Below are 24,202 nucleotides of genomic sequence, written 5' to 3' on the forward strand. Positions count from 1 at the left end.
TAATTAACGAAGATGGAATGATGAAATTAGAAAATTACTATTTAACAACCATCATAATAATAACTGATTTGGGCAAGGATCATCAATGAATGCTAAAACTAGTGGGCCAAAATTTGAGGAGTAACTGAATATTTACATAGTCTCAAAGTATCTTCCCTATAAGATACTTATTAACTGAAAAGGGTAAAATAGTAACCTTACAGTGGAGAAACTTGGCAGACGCCACCTTAACCAAATGATCAAAGTTGACAACACCAGTATGGGACAAATCAACACCTGATATGAACTTAGCATCACTTCTGTGATGTTCCTGCCAAAAATGCATAACCTGAATTTAATCATAAGGACACATCAGACAAACCAAAATTAAAGGACATTCTACAAAACATGTGACCTCTTCTGGAGATTCGCGAACTACTACAGATTAAAGGAGACTAAAAGAACATGACAACTGAATGCAATGTGTAATCTTTCATTTTCTTTTGCTTCAGGACATCATTGGGACAACTGATGAAATATGAGTAAGATCAGTAGACTAGTATATTACTGTTAATTTTCTAATTTTGATAAGCATACTGTGGTTATCCAAGGGAATTCTTTGTTGTTAGAAGACACACACTTAAGTGTTTAGGAGTAAAGGAATACATATCTACAACTTACTCTTAAACAGTTCAGGAAAAATATACACATATGCACAAACACAACTGAGAGAGAAAAATGGATAAGGCAAATATAGTAAAATGTTAATAATCATGGAACCTGAGAATTCTTTACACTATTAATGCAACTTTTCTATAAGTCTAATTATATCAAAAATTGTTTGAAAGTGAAGCTTCAGTGTCAATGAACCTGTCTGAGAAACCCCAAAGCTCTCCATTTGGGTCTCCTACTAAAGTTACAAAAGGCAGTCATGCAAAGAAGTGTCTGATACCTTGTTGTTTATGAAGCCGCTCCAACTCGGTCCTGAGATAGTACATCTTCTTCTGGCGAGCTTCCCGGTCACTCTTCAGCTTTTCCCTCTCTTCAATAACCTGCAAAGTACAAAATGGTAAGAGATCCTTTAGCCTCCAACATCCCTTTTCTATTGTTCTTTTCCATAAACCTTCACACTAGATAATATCTGAATGCAAGAATCCAAATGCCTGCACACAGAGGCTCTGACTTTATAGTGAAGGTGATATTTCATTCCAATCCAAGTGCCAGAATAGAATTATCCTTTCCAGAACTGTACTGACCGGAAAGTACTTTTTTCATACAGGAAGCACTACACTATTAGATAGTAGTTCTGAGCCCAAAAGGAGCCATCAAGAAGGGAACTAATATGTGTTACCGGATGAAGCACTGTGTTAGCTGCATTACATATATCATCTTATTTAGTCATGAAACTATCTGCTTCACGGTAAGAAAATTGAGGTTGCAAAAGACTAAGTAACATACCAAAAGATCATGTAGTAAGATGATTTAAAATCCAGATATGCATGCCCTAAAGCCCTGATCTTTCAACTGTATTACTATCACCAAATGGAAAAACAAATATGGCTTGTCTATATAAGGAGCTCATGTGAAAAATCTGTGTATTGTCAGCCCTGACTTAAGTACTAGGTTTTTAAACGTAAAGGGAAAGCACTAGTCTCCAGACAGTGTTTCTGCAGTCTTAGGTTTTGTTGTATGGAATGTATCTTCCTATTTACCAAAAGACTTAAAAAAAAAAAAACCAAAGACTGAGGTTCAGGACACCCAAGTACCATGGAAAATTAAGAGGTGTTTTTTGTCTTCTCAAGGATTAGCTAAATTTCTGTTCAACTGGAAAAAAAATGAGATTAGGTCTACAATTTTGCCTTTTCTACTTTTCTCCTCAGGTCTTAATTATTTTATTAGCAAACCAAATTTACACATATTACAATTTTATCATCCTTAGGTCACCTTGTTTAAAAAAATGAGTTTCTAGTTATTAAGGACCTGTAAAATTAACAGTACATATTAATTTTTCTATTCAAAATTCTTCTAATTTTATTAGCAAACCAAATTTACACATATTACAATTTTATCATCCTTAGGTCACCTTGTTTAACAAAATGAGTTTTTAGTTATTAAGGACCTGTAAAATTAACAGTACATATTAATTTTTCTATTCAAAATTCTTCTATTCTGTATTCCTCATCCCTACATAATTTTTACCTACTGCTCTAAAGCATCTAGAATTATTATATCTTTACCCCAGCCACTGCTCCCTTTCTATAGCCTGGGAACCCGATGAACAGTATAAAAACTACTTTTTTAAAAAAAAGTATAAAAACTATTTTTGACACTATAAAAACTACTTTAAAAAAAAAGTATCAAAAAATATTATTATTCCTGGACTCTAAGTTAAACCAGAATAAGCAAAGCTTACTTCTTGGTTTAATTACCAAGCAACAAATAGTTATTAGTTTTTAAACCCCATAATCACTACAGGAAAAAGATCCAAAACTCACTGGGATGAAACATAGATTTCCTGATTTCTCTTTCACCCAGCCCAATTTTGGTTCCTCTCTCCCTGATGAGGTCATATTAAAGACTTCAAGGTTCCCAGCTCCTACCCATAGGGTCCTAAGGCTGATAATTCAGATAGAGAAATAAACTTAAAAAAGAAGTCTAGCAATCACAGTGGGACCTACGGCCAGACTTTAGTCCAAATGAGAAAACATAAAAGAAAAAATTATGGTAAGACAGCAGTCTCTAAAGACTGCCTTGGGCCTTGCAAATTTTCAGCTCCCTCTAAAAGATAAAAATTTATGTTAAAATAGAAGATTCAGGCACAGGATGCCCAAAGCTAATATTCACCTTCTGTTTCTGGGAAGCACGGTTCTTCTCATCCGAGATCTTCTCTGGATTATATCTTATGAGTGATGGGATGGACACATGGACAGGCACTTGGGCAGGAGGAATTGAGCCCAGCACTGACTCCTCCTGCTTGGGCTCATCAGGAGTCACAGTGGGGATCACACGGAGATTGGGACGGCTACGGGTAGCTTGTTTGGTAACTGGCATTATCCTGTGTGGTTCAGGTAGAGGGTGGTTTGAAGGTTGGGAGGCAGGGTACATGGGCCACCTTGAGGCTGCATATGCCATGTAGTGCCTATAGGCATCAAAGGAAGCAGGGGGAATGGCAGGTCCCTGGTAGTTTGGAGGTATCCGAGCTGCAGCAAACTGAGAGGCCCTTGGCATATGAAACTGAGATAAAGAAGCAGGGTGTGGAAGTCTAATTGGGGCAGATGGGGCTGATGGCAACATGCACCTGACTGCAACAGATGACTGAAACCCACTGCCAACCACCTCAGGTCCTGCAATATGACCCATTGGATGGTCAGACTTTAGGAACGGGGGGCTGTTTTTTGTGAGCAGGTAAGGATCCACAGGGGAGACTGGGTGTGGATGGGATACCTCTGGGGAGTGGGTATTGCTATGGTGTGCCTCTCCACTCTCCAGTCTGTGAGGATCTGCAGAGCGCCGATCAGCTGAGAAACGGCGGTCAACTGAGGAACAGCGGTCTGCTGAAAAGTGCCGGTCAACAGAGGAACGGCGGTCAGCAGAGGAACGTGATGGCTTCTTGCCATGAAGTCGTTCCTGGGTGCGTGCAGCCAGTTTACTAATCTCTGCTACTCCAATATCCAGCCCTATGGTCTTGAGCAAGTCATGAATCTTTGCATATTCTGGACTGGTCTCTTCTATTGATTCTAGCTTTACAGCTGGAGCTGAAGAGGGTAGGGAGCTTCCCTTCTGCCTCATAACTTCACTTTCAGAGCCCCCAAGGGGCTTTGGTGGAGATTCTGCCTTTAAATCCTCTTCTTCATCCCCATAGAGAAATTTCTCCTCATCCTCAATGTCAGGGAAGCTACGTCGCCTCTTTTCCTGTGTACTGGTAGAATCTGCTAACATGCTCAGAATGCAGGAGAAACCACTGCCATCCTGGCTAGCTCTCTCATGAGGAAGCAAGAAGTCTGTGTGTCGCTCTGGTCCCTCAGCCTTCATATCCAATTTTTCCTTGTGGCACAGAAAACTTCCAAACTGCTCTCTGAGGGGACTGCTCTCTTTGGGTATCCCAGAGAGGGGGCCCCATTGGTAGAGGTTGCCCTGAGATTCCTTCAGGGTAGTCTCTACCACAGTTCCCTTGTTGTTTTCAACCTCTGAGGCAAAAGCAGCAATAGCACCACTTAGTGGAAGAGATGAGTGTCCAGAGTAAAGGGAGTGATCCTGGCTGGAGCTGGTACTGCTGGAAAAACTCTCAAGCTGCAAAGACAAACATAACTGAATTAGCCTCTATGCAGAATCTCAGAAAACCAGTAATTGAGATAAATACATAAATACTTTGCTCTTCTTGAATTAATAGGGAAAAGATAAATGTGGATGAAAGGGAGGTCCTTAGCCAGGTTCAAGATTTGGGTTCCCGTTTCTCCAGATGGTTCTGCCATAGCAGGGGGAAACAGAAAAGAAGGCAGATTGAGTCTTCATTATTGCCCATTTGTTGTAGTCTTTATCAAGGAATTTGAATTCAAAAGGACTTTAGAGATGCCCTAGCTTACTTGCTTTCTTTTTTATGGATCCCTGAAAGAAAAAAACATAAAAGCAGAGCTACTTTGGTTGAAGTAGGGTCAGGAAACTCTGCTAACCCTAACTGATCGCCTTCCCTTACTTCCCTAAGTGCCCTCAGGCACTTCTTCAGAAACATTTAGCTCCTAAAAGGACAGGTAAAAACAAGTGCTCATGCCTGACCATCTTTTCATAAGTGAGAAAAAAATATCAAGGTCCAGAATGGTTAGGTGACTTATTTAAAAATCACACAGCAAGTTGGTGGTAGAGACGGGTCCAGAATCAGAATCATCTGATTTCTGGTCTACTGTCCTACCACTCATACATTTTTTCTTCTCTTTAAAGAGAGATGAGGAAAATTCAGATCAGCTCCTCCCTTTGCTCTTCAAGCTTCATTTCCAAGAAACCCATATTCAAAGATCCTAAAGGACTATCCAATTTAGAGGTGGAAAAAAAAAACCTTTAATAGATACTCTCCAAAATGTCTGTTTAGAAAGCCTAATACATGACAGTAGAAGCCCTCTACTGTTGCATTATGAAGCCTACAGTTTCCTTTGGAGAGTCCTGGAAGGTATGGCTCATAGGCATAACATTGTTGGTCCAACACGTATTCCAAAGATACCTTAGGGACACAGCCCCCAGGAAAGTAACTAGGCTTTAAAATATTACAGGGACTAGCAAGAGACCCTAGAAGAAATGCAGCATAGACCTGCATGGAAGGCTCCATGTCCACCTCAATCCGCTTTTTCAGAATTGACTTCTTGGGCATCACAGATACTTCCTCTGGCCGATGTAAAGAATATCCTGGCTCCGATGCTGTTAGGACACCTGACAATCCAGGGATGGGACAGCTAGTGCCACCACCATCAACTCCCACCAGTTCCTGACTCAAGCTCCTACTTCGTTCCTCCTCTTCCTCTCGTTTTCGCCTGGCAAGGTCCAGCTCTCGAAACTCAGGGTCTAAAAACCTAGGACTCGGGCTCCGTCTACGCTGTCGATAGTTGCGGGCCCCCGATGTAAAACTTGTGTGATCACCTCCCATGCTGTGTATCTTCTCTGTGTCATCATAACGGGGCCGTTTGGCCTCCCGGCTCCTTTCCTCAGGTCGTATAGAGTAGGAGCCTTTGAGTTTGTCTCTATTCCGTTCTGTTCCCCGCAACAGCTCATCATGACAACTGACATGGGGACTATAATCAGACCGATGCAGGAAAGTTTCTCGTGCTCGGTAGTCCTCGTCAAGTTGTCCCAAGAAGGGACTGAGAGGTGCCTCCTCCCGGGAAATATATCGTTCAAGACCTCGAGAGCACTGGGAGCTTCGAGTGAAGACAGAATCATCAGTCAGGTCATCCCTGAGAAAAGAGACAAGCATCACTGAATATAATGGACTTGGAAAGAGCAAGACCAGACAAGGCTAAGAGACTGACATCTGGCAAGGGGGCTGTAGAATGCTTAGAACAAAAGACAATAATCATGAAGTCCAAGAACAAATCTATGTATATACATGGAATACTTCTTCTCCCTTTCCCCAGGGCACAAGCAGCTGGAGCCTCTAACCAAAGATACTACTAATGTATCTAGACAGAATTCTTAGGCTAATCTCTCTGATTAGACTTTGGGGATGCATAGTATCATGCTAGGGTCTGGGAGACGCAAAAACACCACTACCAGACTACAAAGAGACATGGGTTACCGAACTTCACACTAGCTAAATTCTAGATCTTTGCTACTGAAACTGTGGTCTGAATCAGCAACATCAGTATTACCCAGGAAGTTTTTAGAAATGCAGGTTCTCAGGTTCCACTCAGGCCTACTGAATCAGAATCTGCATTTTAACAAGCCCTCCCGGTGATCTGTATGCACTTTAAAATTTGAGAAACACCAGTTCAGATCAATGATTTTCAAGCTGTGTTCCACAGAGATTCTGAAGAGTGCTCAGGAGCTGCCTAAAGGAAGGAGGTTAAGAGCCTGCATGGCTCTGGGCCTTCCACCTCACTGAAATCATACTGGTCCCAACTTTATCTGTTTATATAATAAAATTCTATATAATATTTCCTTTGGAAAAAAAGAGTTTCACTGTGGGGAAAAAATTTTTTTTAACCATTGATCTATCCAATTGGCATGATTTTCTCATAAGTTTTAGAAGGTTCTCCAATGCTTTGTTTTGCTGGCTCATATATTAAAAACCATAAAACTCCCTCACAGCCTGTTTGTTACCATCTTTCCTGCCTTGCCTGGATATCCACAAGCACTCTGCTAATCTTTGGCCCAGAAAGAGTATGTGATGGTTTATCTCACTATATATTTTTATTTTATAGAAATAAAAGGGTCTTAGACTTTCATGGCATGAAGGTAAAAATACAGGATTGGACATCTGTCCTTTTAGCGCAGATCTCTATATCACACACAATATCCTAATCTTTTTGGGCACTATGGTCAGAGTTTCTATTGCCCCCTAAAAGCTTCTGACTTAAATCACAGATAGAAATAAAGATCCCCTAGCACTTAAAGCATACCACTTTGAAAAACTTACATGTCACTCACACTTCAGAGTGAATTACTGTTCAGAGGATGGTAATTATTGCTGTCTTCTACATGCTAGTAGCTACTTCTGTTTTTTTGTGAGTTTTGAGAAATGACTTTTCTTTTTTTTTATAGTTGTTTTCCTATTTCTGGGACTAAGTAGAACATCAAAGAGTTGCTTTTTCTCATTCGCCAGCCCAGTCTTTGTTCAGTTTTAGACCTGGGTAACAGCTATAAATAACTTTATGAAAGACTATAAAGGATAAACTTTATCACCTCCTCTATAAGCATGCCACATATGGGAATTGAGGTTCCTGTTATTCACCTCCTCCCTAAGAATTTGGGGAATTCTGAGGTCCCAATGTACTATGAAATAATAGGAAAGAATGAGAATGACCAAGGATGATCTCCGAAATCGAACGTAACGAGAGTAAAACATTTTACTCTGTAGGTTTGTCAGCCACGAAGACATCTGTTTCCAGGGAGGAACATCTATGAGTTGAGTCACTGCACTGCCAAAACACCATCTACCATACATAGTCTCTGATCACATTAGTGTAGAGGAAAATCACAGGCTCCATGGGTAGTGGAAAGTGCATCCATGCTCCCACATTCTGCTCCTCACCAGGACTCTTACATGTCTCCACCAAGCAACATACTAGCCCAAGATCTAATCCAACATTAAATATCAAGAAGCTAGAAATAATGAAATGGCTCTCAGAAAGACTCACTTTAAACTTGCAATCTCCAGCAAAAGGAGGCAAAAAACAATGAAAGAAGGAATAGAAACAGTTAAAAGAATGAGCTATCATGTAAATACAGGCAGAAATCAGGTTGATTAGAAGCTCACGTCCTCCTTCCCCAGTTCTCCCAAAGGATAAGAAAGAGAATTGGCTGCAATAAAAGTAAGTCCTAAAAAGGGCCCCGATCCCCTGCAGCTCAGAATAGTCCACTGACAAACTTTCTCTGAAAGCTTTGGTTAAGTCCAACTCTTTTCTAAAATAAAATCTACTTAAAAAATTGATTGTTCAATGTAGGGATGGGTACATGGAGGCTCAGTGTACTATTCTACTTTTTCTGTGTTTACAAATTCCATTAAAGAAATTAAAAAAACATATAATATACATCCACATAAGTTTGTACACCAATGTTCATAGAAGCATTATTCATAATAGCTAAAAGCAGAAACAACTAAAATGTTATCCATCCATCACTGATGAATAAACAAAACACATAAAATGAAATTATTATCAGCAATAAAAAAGGAATGACGCACTGTTATATGAAAGAAAAAAAAGGAATGACGCACTGTTATATGAAAAAACGTGAATCTTGAAAACATATGTTAAGCGAAAGAAGCCAGTCACCAAAGGACCACACGTTGTATGATTCTATTTCTATGAAATGGCCAGAATAGGTAAATCTATAGAGATAGAAAGTGGATTAGTAATAGGCTTGGGGCGGGCGGTGAGACTAATAGCTAAGGATAAGGTAATAAAAATAAAATTGATCACAGTGGTAGATGTGCAACTCTATGAATATACTAAAAGTCACTGAACTGTACACTCTAAATGAGTGAATTGTATGGTACGTGAATTATGGCTAAATAAAGCTGCTTAAAATGTATATAAGGAAAAAAAAAGGTCCTCCAGAACCCAAACTTCCCATTATTTTCCTCTGCTGAATCCCCAAAATGCCTGAAGAAAGTTGTTTGCTTCTGTCTGTTCCCTAAGGCAAATCAGAGGGAAAAAATTCTACTCCCTCAACCTACGTCAGGGCAAGGAGGAGTTAGGAGATGAGAATTCCATGAATGGAACGTATAATGTGCATAGCACTTTGATAAACAAGGGAAATCAACCTCACATCCACAAGTTTTTAGAAGCTAAGAGTCTTCATACAACATGTTCACGTTCCCTTTTCAGAGTAAGTTACAATCGTACACACAGAGCTGCCATGGTGAGGAGACTGACAACCCTTGATTTGGCTATAACCCAAACCAGGTATTAAAATTTAACAAATTCAATATGGGAAGAGAAAGAATAGAGGGTCTCAGGAAAAAAATAAACACACACCTACATACAAAGGATGGAAATGGCTCATTTCATCAACTGAACAGTGGACTCACAGTCAAGAAGACATCTTGAGAGTACCAACATTCCTATGGCCTGGTTTTAGCCGACAGTTATTATCCACACAAACTATATTGAGCAAGAGTGCTGGGGGCAAAAAGTCTAAAGAATGGCCTGGGACCTCCTTTTAGAGTCTTAATCTCACTTTCTCTAAAATAAATTTGTCTCTCTGAAACAGTATTCGTGAAAGAAGATTACAACCTCAAACATCCTAAGAGGAAATTTTTAATTTTTATAACTTAAACAGACAATTGGCTATCTGAAGCACACATGCATAACAAAGTTTATGGGAAAGTGAGGTGATACCCAGAACTAACAAGAGGAAATGCTAAAGTTACCTCAAAACCTCAGCAAGGAAGGAAGAGAATCACACCATGCACCACCTACTCAATCATCTCCCAAAATAGAAGCAGCCAGAAATGCAAGAGCTGTTGCCTCAATTAATAGTTACACACCTTGAAACTCAGAAGTTTCACTGTTATGTGACTGTCCCGCTTTGCTTCACTACATTGAATAGCCACTGAAGCTTTGAAGTAAATATTACCAAAGGGCAGCAGTGGTCCTCAGATTTCCTGCCCAGCTGTCCCCAACCTGCCTGCCTATACTCTGTGCACTACTGCATGGACAATCTCAGTTTGAAAGAACATTATATTGATTTATTGGTACTGCTAAACATTTGTGAAAACTCCTAGTGTACTGGGCAGAGACCATTAATAGACATGGTTCTCAGCTCTCAGAAAGAGTGCCTTCCCTGTACTCCCATCCTTACTCTTTTATGAGGTGAAAAACAGCTAATGTGATTATTTACTTCCCAGATATACCTAAGTTCCTAGTACCTGAGATCTATATTTAATACTATGGAGTATTAAATGCCCTTCCTCAGCCCTCAGTGGTTGTAAAGTAGTAACTAAAATTAAACATTTTAGGGACTTCCCTGGAGGTCCAGTGGTTAAGACTCTGCGTTTCCAATGCAAGGGGCACGGGTTCGATCCTTGGTCGGGGAAACTAAGATCCCACATACCACACGACGCAGCCGAGAAAATATAAAAAAGAAAACACACATTTTAAAAGATCTCTCACTTTCTATTAATGTGTATATGTTTCATATATAGATATATATATATATATATATAGATATATCATGAATTTAGCTAAACCTTTTCTTTTTCATTCATTAATTTATTTATTTTTGGCTGTGTTGGCTCTTTGTTGCTACATGCGGGTTTTCTCCGGTTGCGTCGAGCGGGGGCTACTCTTTGTTGCGGTGTGCAGGCTTCTCATTGCAGTGGCTTCTCTTGTTGCGGAGCAGGGCTCTAGGCGCACAGACTTCAGCAGTTGCAGCACATGGGCTCAGTAGTTGTGGCTTGCGAGCTCTAGAGCACAGGCTCAGTAGTTGTGGCACACGGGCTTAGTTGCTCCGCAGCATGTGGAATCTTCCCGGGCCAGGGCTCGAACCCGTGTCCCCTGCATTGGTAGGCGGATTCTTAACCTCTGCACCACCAGGGAAGTCCTACATAATTCTTTCAGAGTCTATCCCATTGAAAAAGCCTTTTCCAATGTTATACTTTGTACTGGATGCAGGGTATAACTTCAGTGCTGTCGCCACCCTTTCAAATACATCATTCAGAAAACAGCAACATTTCTAACTTCAAGCACTACTATGGTGTGCCCTGTCTCTGATGAAGCCTACCTGTCCACATCCTCCAGATTATCCGCTGGTGACCCCAGTCGATCACTAAGCCGCCGCCGTTCTGGTATGCCAACACAGAAGTGGTCATTGCCAACAGTGATCCTTAAGCTCTGTTCCAAAGAAGAGTCAGAACGCAGACCAGGAGAGTGTCTCTACAAAAGTAAAAAATAACACAATAAATAGTCAATAAGGTCAAGATATCTCTACATTCAAAAATGTTCTCCTCCCTAGTCACAAAGTTGTGGTCCTACAAGGTGTGAAATGGCTACGGTAAGATTCTACTCCAAAAATAAAGGACTTTAAAAAAATTATCATTTTTCTTAGATGAAAGTCCATGCTTCCAACCCTCCTAATCAGTGACCTCTTATTCTTTAATTTCCTGGTACCAGGCATGGGGCTAGAGGAGTGAATTAAGCCTGCTGCCAGAACCTATACATTTCCAGTAAAGGAGGCAAGCCAAAAACAGGTTTAAAAAAAAAATAAAGCCCTTCTGATAGAACTATAAAGTCATTAAAACACAATAACATGAAAGAGATGGGGGAAAAGGAGCTATTTCAGATAAGCTGGTTAGAGGAGGCTTTCTGAGGTGATGCTACTTAATTTGAAGCCTGAATGATGAGATGTCAGCCTTGCAAAGAACAGATGGAAGATGTTTCAGGCAAAAAGAACATGCTCTGTAATGAGCTTAGCATGTTTTGGGCAACAGAAAGGTGGCCAGTGTGACTGCAGCAAAGTGATAGAAGAGAGTCAGAAGTCACAGTTAGGGAACTTGGTTTTTATTCCTAGTATAACAAGCCACAGAAGGGTTTCAAGCAGGGGAGTGATATGATCTAACTACATTACTTCCTCCAGATGCTCATATTGTCCATAACCCTCATCTTCTTCAGGTCTTTATTAAAAAGTCACCTTCCCAGAAGGCCTTCTCTGGCTACTCTATCAAAAATTATAACTCCCTTCTGTTTTCTTTTTCTCTTAGCACTTAATCATATTTAACATGCCAAGACTTTTTACTTCTCTTATTTATTATCCGACTCCTGCTGTTACAATGTAAGTTCTATGAGGGCAGGGGTTTTTGACAGGTTTGTTCAGTATTGTATCCCCAGTGCCCAGAACAGCATGGTAAATGTTCAGTAAATACTTCTCAAACGTATAAAATGAAGGTCTTTAAAAATCATTTTGATTGCTGGGTACAGAAAAAACTGGATGGTAACAAGAGTGTAAAGGAGACTAATGTAATAACCTGGGCAAGAGGTCATAGGGTTTAGACTAGAGTGATGGCAGCAGGACAGTTTGGAGGATGTATTTTGGAGGTACAGCTGACAGGTTAGATAGATGAAGTTATTCTTACGGATTGGGAGAAGGGAGATGTTCACTGTTTCTGGCTGAGCAATGGGTGATGTCATTTACTGAGACAGAAAAGACTGGAGCAAATAGGTTTTGCGTTGGAGAAGAAAGGGGAGGTTATACAAACTAGTAGTTTTCTGTCTTCCTTACTTTCTCTGTAGTGACTAACATTCAGACTATACATGCTCAGCTATGAAAATCTTAACACAGTGACAAGTCAACTCATCTATGACCAGAGTACCCAGATACTGTTAGAAAGCCACTCAGTAAGACAGAAACTTTGTCACGGGGTGGGTTTTTTTGGTTTGTTTTTTAAAGATTGGTGAACTGATAATAAAAACAAATTCCAAAACACCAGATTCTGCCAGGAGGCTCTACTAGCAAGGTGGTTATGGTGAGAAGTCAATATTACGTCTAAACTAAACTTCTTAACCTCATGCTCTGTCCCTTTAGCAGGGAAACATAACAGTTAAAATCAGGGTGTTGGGAACCAGGCAGAGATGAACTGAATCACACTCCACCACTTCTTAGCTGCATGGCCTTGATCAAGTTACTTAAACCTCTCTGAGTTCCTCAGTTGTTAGATGAGGAACCCTCACCTCAAACGGTCGTTAATGTTCAAAGAGAACGTGTAAAGTGAAGGGCTAAGCATCATTCCGGCCACATAACTAGGTAGCTATTACAGCAACAGCTATTACAATAACTGTGGGTACCCACACTTCGATTTCGGAGGCACAGCTCTAACTTAGAGAGCTAACAGTTTACACTCTCGGTGTCTACCCTGGAACTGTGTAAGCCACCCTAACTCGCCACAAAGACATTTCAGCCATTCCAAGATCCAGGGCGCAGCTCAGGTCTAGGGGATACAAAACCACGGAACTCTGAGGACACCAACTATTGAAAAAGTATCAGGCACACGGCTTGGAGGAGATTCCCCTTGCCCCGGCAAACTTTTCCACACCTCACCCAGAGGGAGAGAATCAACCTATTGCCAGGAAATGCAGCACTGCCTCCCGACCCGGCGCCCGGGCGCGTCCCGAGTCCGTTATTGTGCAAACGAAGCTCCATGGGCTGACCGGGAACCTCCTGGTTTGGGCGTCGCTGAGGAGGCCGGGGGGGATGGATGGCCTTCGATGTGGGGACCCCGGCCTGGAGGCCTCGGGTCGCCCGGGCTGAGGGCGTTTCTGGAAGCGGGAACCCCGGGCGAGAGGACTGCAGTTGAAAGGGAGTCCGGGTCGAGGGGGTGGGATTACCCGGCTGCCGCTGTCGCCTGGATGGTCTCCGCGGCCGTCCCGGGCGAAATCGGCGCGAGACTCCCCCCGGCTGCTCCCTCGGAAACCGGCCGAGCCTGGCGGGAAGAGTCGTCGGCCCCGCGGCGGCGGCGGAGACGGGGAGCCGCGACGGGCCCGCGGCGGGGACGGGGAGAGGCGACGACCCCGCGGCGGGGACGGCGAGGCCCGGCGGCCGCGGGGCGGAGACGGGGAGCCGCGGCGACCCCGCGGAGGGGACGGCGAGGCCCGGCGGCCGCGGTGCCCTGAGGGCGAGCGGGGTCGGCGAGCCGGTGTCCGCGACGAGGAGGAGCCGGAGGACGGCGGCGATGTGCGGCGAGACGGGCCTGAAGAGGAGCCGGAGCTGCGGCCGGTGCGCGGGCCGCCCCCGCCGCTCTCTTTAGGCCGGTGCGAAGAGACAGAGGAGCGGGCGCCGCTGCGGTACATGGCTCCGGCAGCCGCGGCCACGGCGGCAGCTCCGACCGGGGGCGCCCTGGACGCGGGCCCCCAGCGCGCCACCGCAGCTGCAGCCCGGGCCGCCACAGCCGCCGCGCACCGCCCCCGCACCCAGAGCAGCCCCCTCCCCGCCGCCCCGCGCCGCCCCTGGGGCCCGGCCAAGCGCGCCTCCGCGGCCGCGGCTGGCGGTTGGAGGGCGCGAGCACGCGCCCGACACACCCCCCCCCGCCCTCCGGGGCTCCCCGCTCCTCCACTCAGGGAGCGGCCACAGGAGCCAGAAGTGGGGAGGAGCACGGAGGGCGGCGCGGGGCTGGGCGAGGGAAGGCGCGGGAAAGCGCGCGACCTGCTCTCCTCACGCTCCGCCTCCAAGCCGGCAAGATGGCGGCCGCCGAGCCGCCCACTTCCCCTCCCCCGGCGACCACGTGACCCCGAGAGCTCCGCGCCGGTTGGCCCTGGCGGAAGGGAAGGGATTAGCGGGAGTGGAGCCGGGTCTTCCGGGGATGCTCCAGGCCTTGGGACGCTGTGGGCTTCGAGGGAGCGGAAGCATCTTTGCCTTTTCCCTACCCGCAACGGTATTAATTTACGTGGGGACAATAGATGGTTATAAATGAGGGGAATATAAATAACCCGCAAAGCGTTAGGTTATGTTGGAAGTTACGCACCTCGGCAAGAGCGACCAAAGAAGTCCCGGATCCCGTAGAAGCCGCACGACGGCCAACAGTTTACTTTCCAGTTTGCCTGTTTTCTTAGAGGCTGAAATTGAGGATGGGGAAGTGCGGAATGGGGGCGGATTCGGGAGCGAGAATCAAACTCAAAGCAGGCATCCGAGGAGAATTGTCGCTGTCTAACCCAGAATACTTACGGGGAAGGTCACTCACCGCTAGGGGTCCACATCGTGACAGATAGGAGGCCTGGATAGTTTTTGCGAGCGATTTGGAGCCCCCAGTCTGTGACTAGAATTTTCCTGGACGCCTGGCTATAGTGGTAGTCCCCAGTCTCAGGGTCCTGCATGCTAAGTACAAAAGTCAAAAAAAAAAGAAAAAGATAACACGTAAAAGAAGAAAAGCAATGGTCAAAACCTGAAAATAAAAAATGCTGACCCTGACCAAGTGAAACTCTTCAAAATAAAGTAATGGCTTGACAGTTTTCATGTATCAACTAGAAACACAAAACCCAAAATTGGTATGAAAATCAGGTTTGGGATTGCAAAGCAAAGGCAGGACAAAGAAAAAATTAATTATAAAAAGTTTCCATTTTCTTTTTCTTTTTTTTTTTTTGCCTCTCCTGAGCTTGCAGAATCTTAGTTCCCAGACCAGGGAAAGCACGGAGTGCTTTGCAGTGAAAGCACGGAGTCCTAACCACTGGACCTCCAGGGAATTCCCCAAGATTTCCATTTCCTAATTTACATTTCTTCATATTAAATTTAAAAAGTATCCAATGTCACATGTTTGTATAATGGCTTTTGCTTATGTCATAGCTCAGTAAAAATAAATTTTTTACAATTTGATTGGTCTCACACTCAGCTTTCTTCACTCAACATTACTTGCTTGCCCCCTCCAGGCATTTGAATTACGAATTCCTGACTTTTGGATTTTGTCGCTTAAGAAGGCCATCGTGTCAAGTTTCTTAATATATTCTTCCATATACTTTGTTAACCCGTATTCAGTTTACAAGGAGTTCTTTGTGTGAATCCTCACATAATCCATTAAATTAAGATCTGAGATTATTTTTTACAGATGGATAGCCAATTTTATTTGAAACATGAATTGGGATTATCTGTATACTGGGAAGTCATCGTGAGGAAATGAGTTATCAGCTAATGAATGAACACTGCTAAATGCCCATTGTCCACATCTCAATCCAATTCCATTGTTTTCTTTTGACTGTGTAATTTGACAGTAAAGAAAAAAAATTTTAATGTGATTTCTTTGTGAAAAGAAAACTACCAGGATTGATGGTAAAAGTAGAAGAAAGTAAACAATCTGAGAAAGTGATAGCTCTTAACCAGAAAATATGAGTTATGTACAAGGTTTCCAAACAGTCTAAAAACGTATTTCATAATGTGTCCTGTGCAGCAGAGACCTGCAATCAGAGATTCGGATACACCAGCTCAGCAGCATAAAAGGTCTGTCAGAGAAAGGTGACAGCCTCTGTAAGTGAAGCTGCCATGTAAAATGTCATGGAAGTTGATTTTAGTCATCTCTGGGTTGGTGGGATTAGGAGATCTAGGAGACATTACCAGGGCTCACCGATATCTGGGGCTCCTCTCATGCTGGGCACAAGGACAACGCTTCCTTCCCCATTTCAGAAAGGGGCGTCTTATGACTATTTCTAATCACTACAAGCTGTGAATGGAAGCACCTTGTATCACTTCCAGGCAATCAGGAAAGATGAGTTATAAGATGCTCTTCTCTTGCTGTGGCAACAGAGGAAGCTACGTGTTCCAGATGGTGCAGCCTGTCAGCCTGGGTCCTGAGTGACTGTGTAGAGCAGAGTACCAACTAAAACTCTGCCAGAGGTGTATACCCTGTCTTTATTAACCGGTATATGGGTTTTGGTTACCCATGCTTTTGGTGGGATCTAAGTAAATATGAAGAAAATGTGAATAGGTATGTGTAGATACTTGGAGTACATACATTCTAAATCAGGGTTAGTTATACTCTGTATCAACTTTTCCTCCTCAATCCTTCTCTAATATTCAAGAACTATTTTTATCAAGGGAGCTGGACTCCATGGTATATAATTGGAAAACTGTCTTGCTTCCCCTTCACACCTGCCCTAAACATAACTCAACTCTAAACTTCATTCAAGCTAAAGGATCTCCCTTCGCCCATCTCTTGCCTGCTTCAGGTGTGACGCTTGCTGTGATAAAGGAAGGTGTGCCGAGCTTCTCCACATCCCTGCCTTTACTGCTCAGAGTTTACTCCTCCTCTCCTGCTGGCCAGCTGCTATTTATGAGCCCCTCTCCCCCAGGGTTTAGTGAGGAGAAGAAGGGATTAGGGGAAAGGGGCACAGTTTTTTCCAATTGGTGCAGGATACTATTATCTTTGGAAGTTGGTTCCCTATGGACGTGGAGGACTCACAATGTTGGCTCTTTCTCTCTTGTGTGTGTCACCTCTGTGGGCTTTTTTATGACCCTCTTGCTGGGGCCTAGGCAATGCCGCTCCTCTGGTTGACTGCCTATGACTCCTCTCCCCCCAACTTCTTGGCCTTCTGGAGGTTCATCCCATGTAAAACATATTCTCCTGAGGTCCCTTTCCTCTCTGGGTATCCCTCATGGGAAGGACCCTTTTTAAATGACTCCAAGTTGGTTTCCTTCTAGGTACACTTGGCCCACAGGACAACTCATACGTCTTTGCCTTGCTGGCAAGGGCAGTGCAGCTCGCTCTCCATGCCACCCACCTTACTCACCATCCCAGGGAAGCCGGTCAGCCAGCACCTTGCATCTGGACTACCTCAGGTGGGAGTTAGAACATTAGTCCCTATGGACTTCCAAACCCCAGGAGATATAAGCCAAACATTCTGAGAGGTGCTAGTGGAGGCCTCTATCTCACTTGTCCCTCCCTAGAATGGCACGAGAGGAAATATAGAGCTCACAGTTAACTCCCCAACACAATTCTCATTCTCTTGTATTGACTCAGTGTGGATAATTAGTAATGCTGGCAGACTGGTTCACAATCTCTTCCCATCTCCCTTTGAGGTGGATGGGGGAAGAGGTTACCTGGCATCTATTGTTTGCTTTCTGCTTTTTAGGCCTTTGCAGAAACCTCACAGAAAACAGGGAGAATCTAATTAAACATCCTGTCACAACTCTTGTCTGTCATCAATTCAAGAAACTCTTACTAGACTGATGAAAATGGTGAAATGGCTTAAGGCTTTCACAGACAAACAGACAGACAGACAGACACACACACACACACCCCCCCCCATGTAGCAGACATACAGCAATGACAGATAAAACTTGAAAAGGGTAAAGATATCTAAGCTTTAAAACATGAACACCCCTGTGAATTTGCTGAAGCCACAGACCCCCCGGGCTTTGAAAGAAGTCTGGAAGCAAGGGTAGCAGTCAGAGATTTGGCTCCTGTAGATGGAGATATAAGTGCCTCCTAGGAGGTGGGGACAAGGGCCAGGTTTTCAGCTTGAAGCCAAGGACACCCCTGCCCCTACATACATTCGAACAAAACTATTGTCAACCTTCTGCTTGGGGTTATAGCCTTATGGAAAGCTGTGTGCCAAGAGGGTGGGACAAAAATGTTGACAGTCTTTAGATGAGAATTGAGCCTGGGCACTCCCTGCTCGGTGAGTGGAATGGCAATAGTGTGATACCCTATACACCAGTAATAACCAATTAGAAAATATGATATTATGTTAAACATGGTGGATTCAATCCATACATTTGTCACTACTAAGTCCCTAAACCCCACTAAAGTGCCAGTAAAGGGTTTTGTTTGTTTTTTAAGACATAAATTCATATGTGCAATGTGGAAGTGTGAGAGAGAGATTGCCCTGTGGGGTGGAATTTGATCAATGAGAGACATATGTCTAGAAACGTAAATTGCTTGCTAGCACACAAATACTACTACTTGAGCTTCAAATTTCATAAGTTATAGTTTTGTCTTCTTTCTGTTTCTTTAGCCCTTTTTATTGTCTAAATGATCATTAAGTATATGATAAGGTGCTAAACTGTCTTAGTTATCAGAGAAATGGAAAAATATACGCTGCACATTTACTAGAATAATTAAAATTTAAATGATCGCTAGTACCAGGTGTAAGCAAGGGCATAGAGCCATGGGAACTGTCATACAGGGCTCATGGAAATTATTACTACCACTTTGGAAAACTGTTTGGCAATATTTTTTAAAGTTGAATATATGCACTATGATCCAGCATTTCCTAAATGTATGCTCATCAGAAATATGCCCATATGTGCATCAAAAAGATATGTACAGAAAAAGTTCTGGAAATGGATAGTGGTGATAGTTGTACAACATCATGAATGTACTTAATGCCACTGAATTGTACACTTAAAAATGGTTAAAAGGGTAAATATTATGTATGTTTTAGCACGATAAAAAAAGATATACAAAAATGTTCTCATGGCATTATTTATAAAAGTAAAAATTTCAGCTGTAGGACGAATACATTATAGTAGATTCATACAGTGGAATACCTTATAGCAATGAAAAAGAACAGACTATCGCTAGATGCAACAACTATATGAAAACACAGTCCCTGCTCTCATAAAACTTAAGGTCAAGCTGAGAAGACATAAATAAATACAAAATTACAACTGTGATAAGTACAATGAAGAAAGGGCACAGGATGGCCTGAGAACATATAGTAAGGAGATCTGACATGGTCAGAGGGGTTAGGGGGGCTTCCCTGAGAAGTGATGTTTGACTGAGATCTGAAGGTAAGTAGGAGGTAGAAGTGGAGAGTAAAGCCTTCTAGGCAGAGGGAACCCCCATCCAGTGTTTCCCTACATTTACCTTTTTCATTGTCTTTGGCTCTGTCCACTCCAACCACCTACTCAGTCTCCACCCATCCTCGCTCCAGGGCTGAGAGGAATCATTTCTTGACACACCTGTAACCCATTCCTGACATAAGGTTTGGGAAGCTCTGCCATATGCAAAGGCCCTGTGGCAGGAGAAACCATAGTGATTTCAAAGACCACACAGAAGGCCAGTGTGACTGGAGGGCAGAGAAAAAGAAGAAAAGTGAGAAAGGGAGCTGAAGATGTAGGTTGATTATGTCCACTATATTTTTAATATTAATCTGTGTTGATGCCTGTGTACATACTATACTTGACTCAACTGCTTAATCCTGTTGTATATTTTTTAAGTCTGATATTAACGAGGGCAACTGGCATAGATGACGGAATTGCTGGCGCATATCCAGACTAGCTCCAGTGTGCAATGACTCCAGCCTTGCACACATTACGCTGGGCCAGGAGAGGGGCAGTTAGCCATCCAGAAAGAATGATATGATGTTCACTCATTTAAGAGTTATTATCTAGAATTGTTGTTTCTTGTTTGTAGGATTATCAGATAAAATACTGTATTTTTATTTACTAAATCTGGCAACCCTATCTATTAGGATTTGGGGGTCTGGAAACCCACTCTTCCTTCTGTCCAGGAAATTGTTAGAATTGATCTATATGCTATGCTTCCTGCTTGTGCTGACATCCTCCTCTATCCTTCAAATAACTAAACTCAGATGCAAAGACCCACGTAGTGATTGCATCTGTTTTTTCATCAGTATAAGCCTACTATTGTATTGGCCGTATAAAGAAATCAGTCATTAACAAAATAAAAACTGATAGATCAAAGAAGAAATCATAGTGAAAATTAGAAAGCACAAGAACTGAATGACAGAGAGTATACTATATATTGAAACTCATGGGATGACATTTGTCAAAATTCATCAAATGGTACATTTAAGATTTGTTTATTTCATTGTATATAAATTTTACCTTAAAAAATAACCATACATTGCTCAGCAGGCCTGGCCTGGCTTTGGGCCCCAGGCCTCCCTGCTAGGGACTTTACACCTGTCCCTGCCTGGCAACCTGGGTGTTTGCACAATCCATGGGCAGCAGTGAGGGCCACAGTGACAGATTATCAAGAGGAACAGAGCAACTGGAGGCTCTGGAGTCCATCTATCCTGACTCCTTCAGAGCTTGATTATACATTGATCCAACCCTCCTAACAACTGGTCTTCCAAAATAGAAATGAACTCTCCTGATACCACTTTCTCCTTCAGTAGTGTTTTAGCTAAGTATTATCAGAAAACCCAACCAACTTCACCATTACTGTGACATCTGAGGCTGGAGAAAATGATGAAACTTTCCGGACTATCCTCAAGTTTACATATAGGGAAAAGCACCCAGATGAAGCTCCCTTCTAGGAAATTCTCCCCCAGGAAAACCTAGAAGATAATGATGTCTCAGACATTTAAAAATTATTAGTATTACAAACAGAGAAAACCTTGGTATGGTGACGATCTGTAACTGTAGTTACAGCTGTGCAAGAAAATTTAAGTGAAATGGTAGATCAACTAAAAACTGGAAGAGAAGGAGAAAAGAAACAAAAGAAGCAGAAGCAGAAAAGGAATTATTTGAAGACACTCCTGTTACCATTAAGAATTTCTTAAGTTGGAAGGCCAAGTTTGATGCAGAACTCTTGGAAGTTAAAAAGAAATGAATTAAAAAGAACAAGCAGGAAAAGCTAAATTAAGTGGGAAACAGCTGTTTGAAACAGATCATAATCTTGACACATGTAATATCCAGTTCTTGGAGGATGCTGGATACAGCGTGGAGGTAGATGAGTCGTTGGTCCAGGAAATGAATGATTTGGAGCTACAGGATGAGGTGGATGATCCAGACTACCATCCTGCTGACCACAGAGTGACTTGACCAACTAGTGAACTATCCTCATCTTAGAGAGGCTTGACTGCCACAGCATCTGTGTCTATGCTGAGAGTGTGTGTTGATTTTCTTTTCTTTAGTCATAAGAAAAAATAATTTTCAGGAGAACAATTTTCTGACAGCTTTCATCATTAAACTTAATAAACTGACCTTAAAATTTCAATCAATCGATCAATAAATAAAAATATTGAACTCCAGGGGCTTCCCTGGTGGCACAGTGGTTAAGAATCCACCTGCCAATGCAGGGGACACGGGTTCGAGCCCTGGTCTGGGAAGATCCCACATGCCACCAAGCGACTAATCCCATGAGCCACAACTACTGAGCCTGCACTCTAGAGCTCTTGAGCCACAACTACTGAAGCCCACGTGCCTAGAGCCTGTGCTCCGCAGCAAGAGAAGCCACCACGATGAGAAGCCCACGCACCACAACAAATAGCAACCCCCGCTCGCCACAACTAGAGAAAACCTGTGCGCAGCAACAAAGACCAAATGCAGCCAAAAATAAATAAATTAAATTAAAAAAAAATATTGAACTCCAGGTAGTGATATGTGTGCTGAAGTGTTTAAGAGCAAATGTACTAATGCCTGTAACTTCCTTCGAAATGAATCAAAAATAAGATCCTTGAAATTGATAGAAGAAGGGATGGATGAATGGAAAGTTCTGTGATAAGGCAAATATAGTATAGTAAAATCTTAACTGTAGAAATTAGGTGCTGGGCATTTGGGCATCACTACAATTCTTGCAACTTTGTGAGCATTTTCAGAATTAAATAAAAACCTCATCAGATTGTGAATCACTATATTGTACTTATATAATATTGTACATCAACTATACTTCAATAAAAAAATAAGTGTAGAAACAACCCCCCCAAAAAAAACCTTCATTGGATGCAGATAAAGTGATTCATAAAGAGAAATGTGTAGTCCTAAATACTTATATTACAAAAGAAAAGTTAAAAATTATTCATCTAAATTTCCAGTTCAAAAACTTAAGAAGAAAACAAGCACAGTAACCTTGAAGAAAGAGGAAGAGTGGCAGTAACAAAAAATGAAAGCAGAGGGCTTCCCTGGTGGCGCAGTGGTTGAGAGTCCGCCTGCCGATGCAGGGGACGCAGGTTCGTGCCCTGGTCCGGGAAGATCCCACAAGCCACAGAGCAGCTAGGCCCGTGAGCCGTGGCCACTGAGCCTGCGCGTCCGGAGGCTGTGCTCCACAACGGGAGAGGCCACGGCAGTGAGAGGCCCGCGTACCACAAAAAAAAAAAAAAGAAGAAAGAAAGCAGAAATTAATTGAATATGACAGAGATATGCAGAGATGGTAAAAAGACAAATAAAATAAAAATAAATATTTATTTTATTCTTTGAAATAAACTAATAAAATAAGCAAAACTCTGGCAGAATTCATTGATCAAGAGAAAAAAGAGAGAGAGAGCAAATAAACAATCTTAGAAAAGAGGGCTACAGATAAGTTATAGCTAGGCTACCACTAGCCCTTACGGTACCTTTGTGTGAACTAGGAAAATGTTTCCCCTGTGGGTGGCCACAGCCCTAATACCTAGGGCTTGTTACTTGGAAAGTCGGGTACAGGCTGCTCCCACTCACTCCTTGTCCAGACAAGCTTGTGCTTAAACCACCATATTGGCAGCCGTGGATCAGCATAGTTTAAAAAGTTATGAGACAATATGAACAACCTTGTGCCAATTAATTTGATAATTTGCACAAATGATTGGTTCCCTTTAAAACTACAATTTACCCAACTATATCAAGGAGACATAGACAACCTGAATAAACCTATAACCATTAAAGAAATCAAATAAGTAGTTACAAGATCTACTTTAAAAAAGCATGAAAATTCTTATTTTTTTCCTATAGTCTAGCATAATTAAACACCATTGGAATCATCTGTTTGCTAAAAGAAATAAAATACAGCTGTGAAACCATGTGGTTCTGGTGCTTTCTTTAAGGGTAAATCTGTATTCATCTTCCTGATCTTTTTTGTGATAACTCATCTTTTCAAGTTTTCTATTTCTTCATAGGTCAGTTTCGGTAATTTTTTTTCTTTGAGAATATCCATTTCCTCTAGTTTTTCACATTTGTTGCTGTAGAGCTGCACATAATTCTCTCAGCCTCTTTTGTGTCTGTGAATGTATCTCCTTTCTTATTCCTAACCTTGATTTTTTTTTTTTTTTTTTTGCTGTACACAGGCCTCTCACCGCTGCGGCCTCTCCGGTTGCGGAGCACAGGATCCGGACGCGCAGGCCCAGCGGCCATGGCTCACAGGCCCAGCCGCTCCGCGGCACGCAGGATCTTCCCGAACCAGGGCACGAACCCGTGTCCCCTGCATCGGCAGGCGGACTCCCAACCACTGAGCCACCAGGTAAGCCCCTAACCTTGATATTTTTGCTCTTTTTTCCCTAACCAGATTCATGAAATGTTGATATATTTTATTGGTCTTTTCAAATAATTAACACTTGAACTTATTTTTTTCCTTTCTACTATTCTTTTTGTTTTCTAATTCATTATTTTCTGTTGTTGTCTATATTATTTCTCTCCACTTGGGGTTTATTTTGTCATTCTTTTCTTAGTTTCATAAAATGAATTCTTAAAAAAAAAATTATTTCATAGTGAAATATTTAAGGCTATGCATTTTCTTCCGCTGTGTCCTGTAGGATTTTACATACAATGCTTTTTTTCATTCCTTTCTAGATGGTTTATCACTTCATTTTAAAAAGTTTTACAAACAAAATAATTATTAAATTAAAAAGAACCAGGAACCTTAATTCTAAGTAGTTATACTCTG

General features: G+C 42.4%; 1 protein-coding gene and 1 pseudogene across 3 annotated transcripts in view; one reads left to right on the plus strand and one right to left on the minus strand.

Annotated features, from left to right (window-relative positions):
• ZNF318 (zinc finger protein 318) overlaps positions 1 to 14,037 on the minus strand; it is a 30,776-nt gene extending 16,739 nt beyond the window's left edge. For both annotated transcript variants that reach the window (XR_014326540.1, XM_082848778.1), the window contains exons 1-5: positions 13,506 to 14,037; positions 10,909 to 11,060; positions 5,279 to 5,918; positions 2,824 to 4,269; positions 932 to 1,031 (exon numbers count right to left, since the gene is read on the minus strand). Coding sequence is in view for 1 of the 2 variants with exons in the window: in XM_082848778.1 (XP_082704904.1) it covers positions 932 to 1,031; positions 2,824 to 4,269; positions 5,279 to 5,918; positions 10,909 to 11,060; positions 13,506 to 13,967 (2,800 nt within the window). In the remaining variant the exon portion in view is untranslated. The remainder of the gene's footprint in view (positions 1 to 931; positions 1,032 to 2,823; positions 4,270 to 5,278; positions 5,919 to 10,908; positions 11,061 to 13,505) is intronic.
• On the plus strand, positions 13,966 to 21,401 carry LOC309967638 (RWD domain-containing protein 1-like; annotated as a pseudogene). Its single transcript has 3 exons — positions 13,966 to 14,164; positions 20,575 to 20,657; positions 20,758 to 21,401. The product of its transcript is annotated as an RWD domain-containing protein 1-like (transcript).
• Positions 21,402 to 24,202: the final 2,801 nt, after the last annotated feature.

This window comes from Leucopleurus acutus (assembly GCF_964270905.1).
Source record: "Leucopleurus acutus genome assembly, chromosome: 10".
NCBI classification, from domain to species: Eukaryota; Metazoa; Chordata; class Mammalia; order Artiodactyla; family Delphinidae; genus Leucopleurus; species Leucopleurus acutus.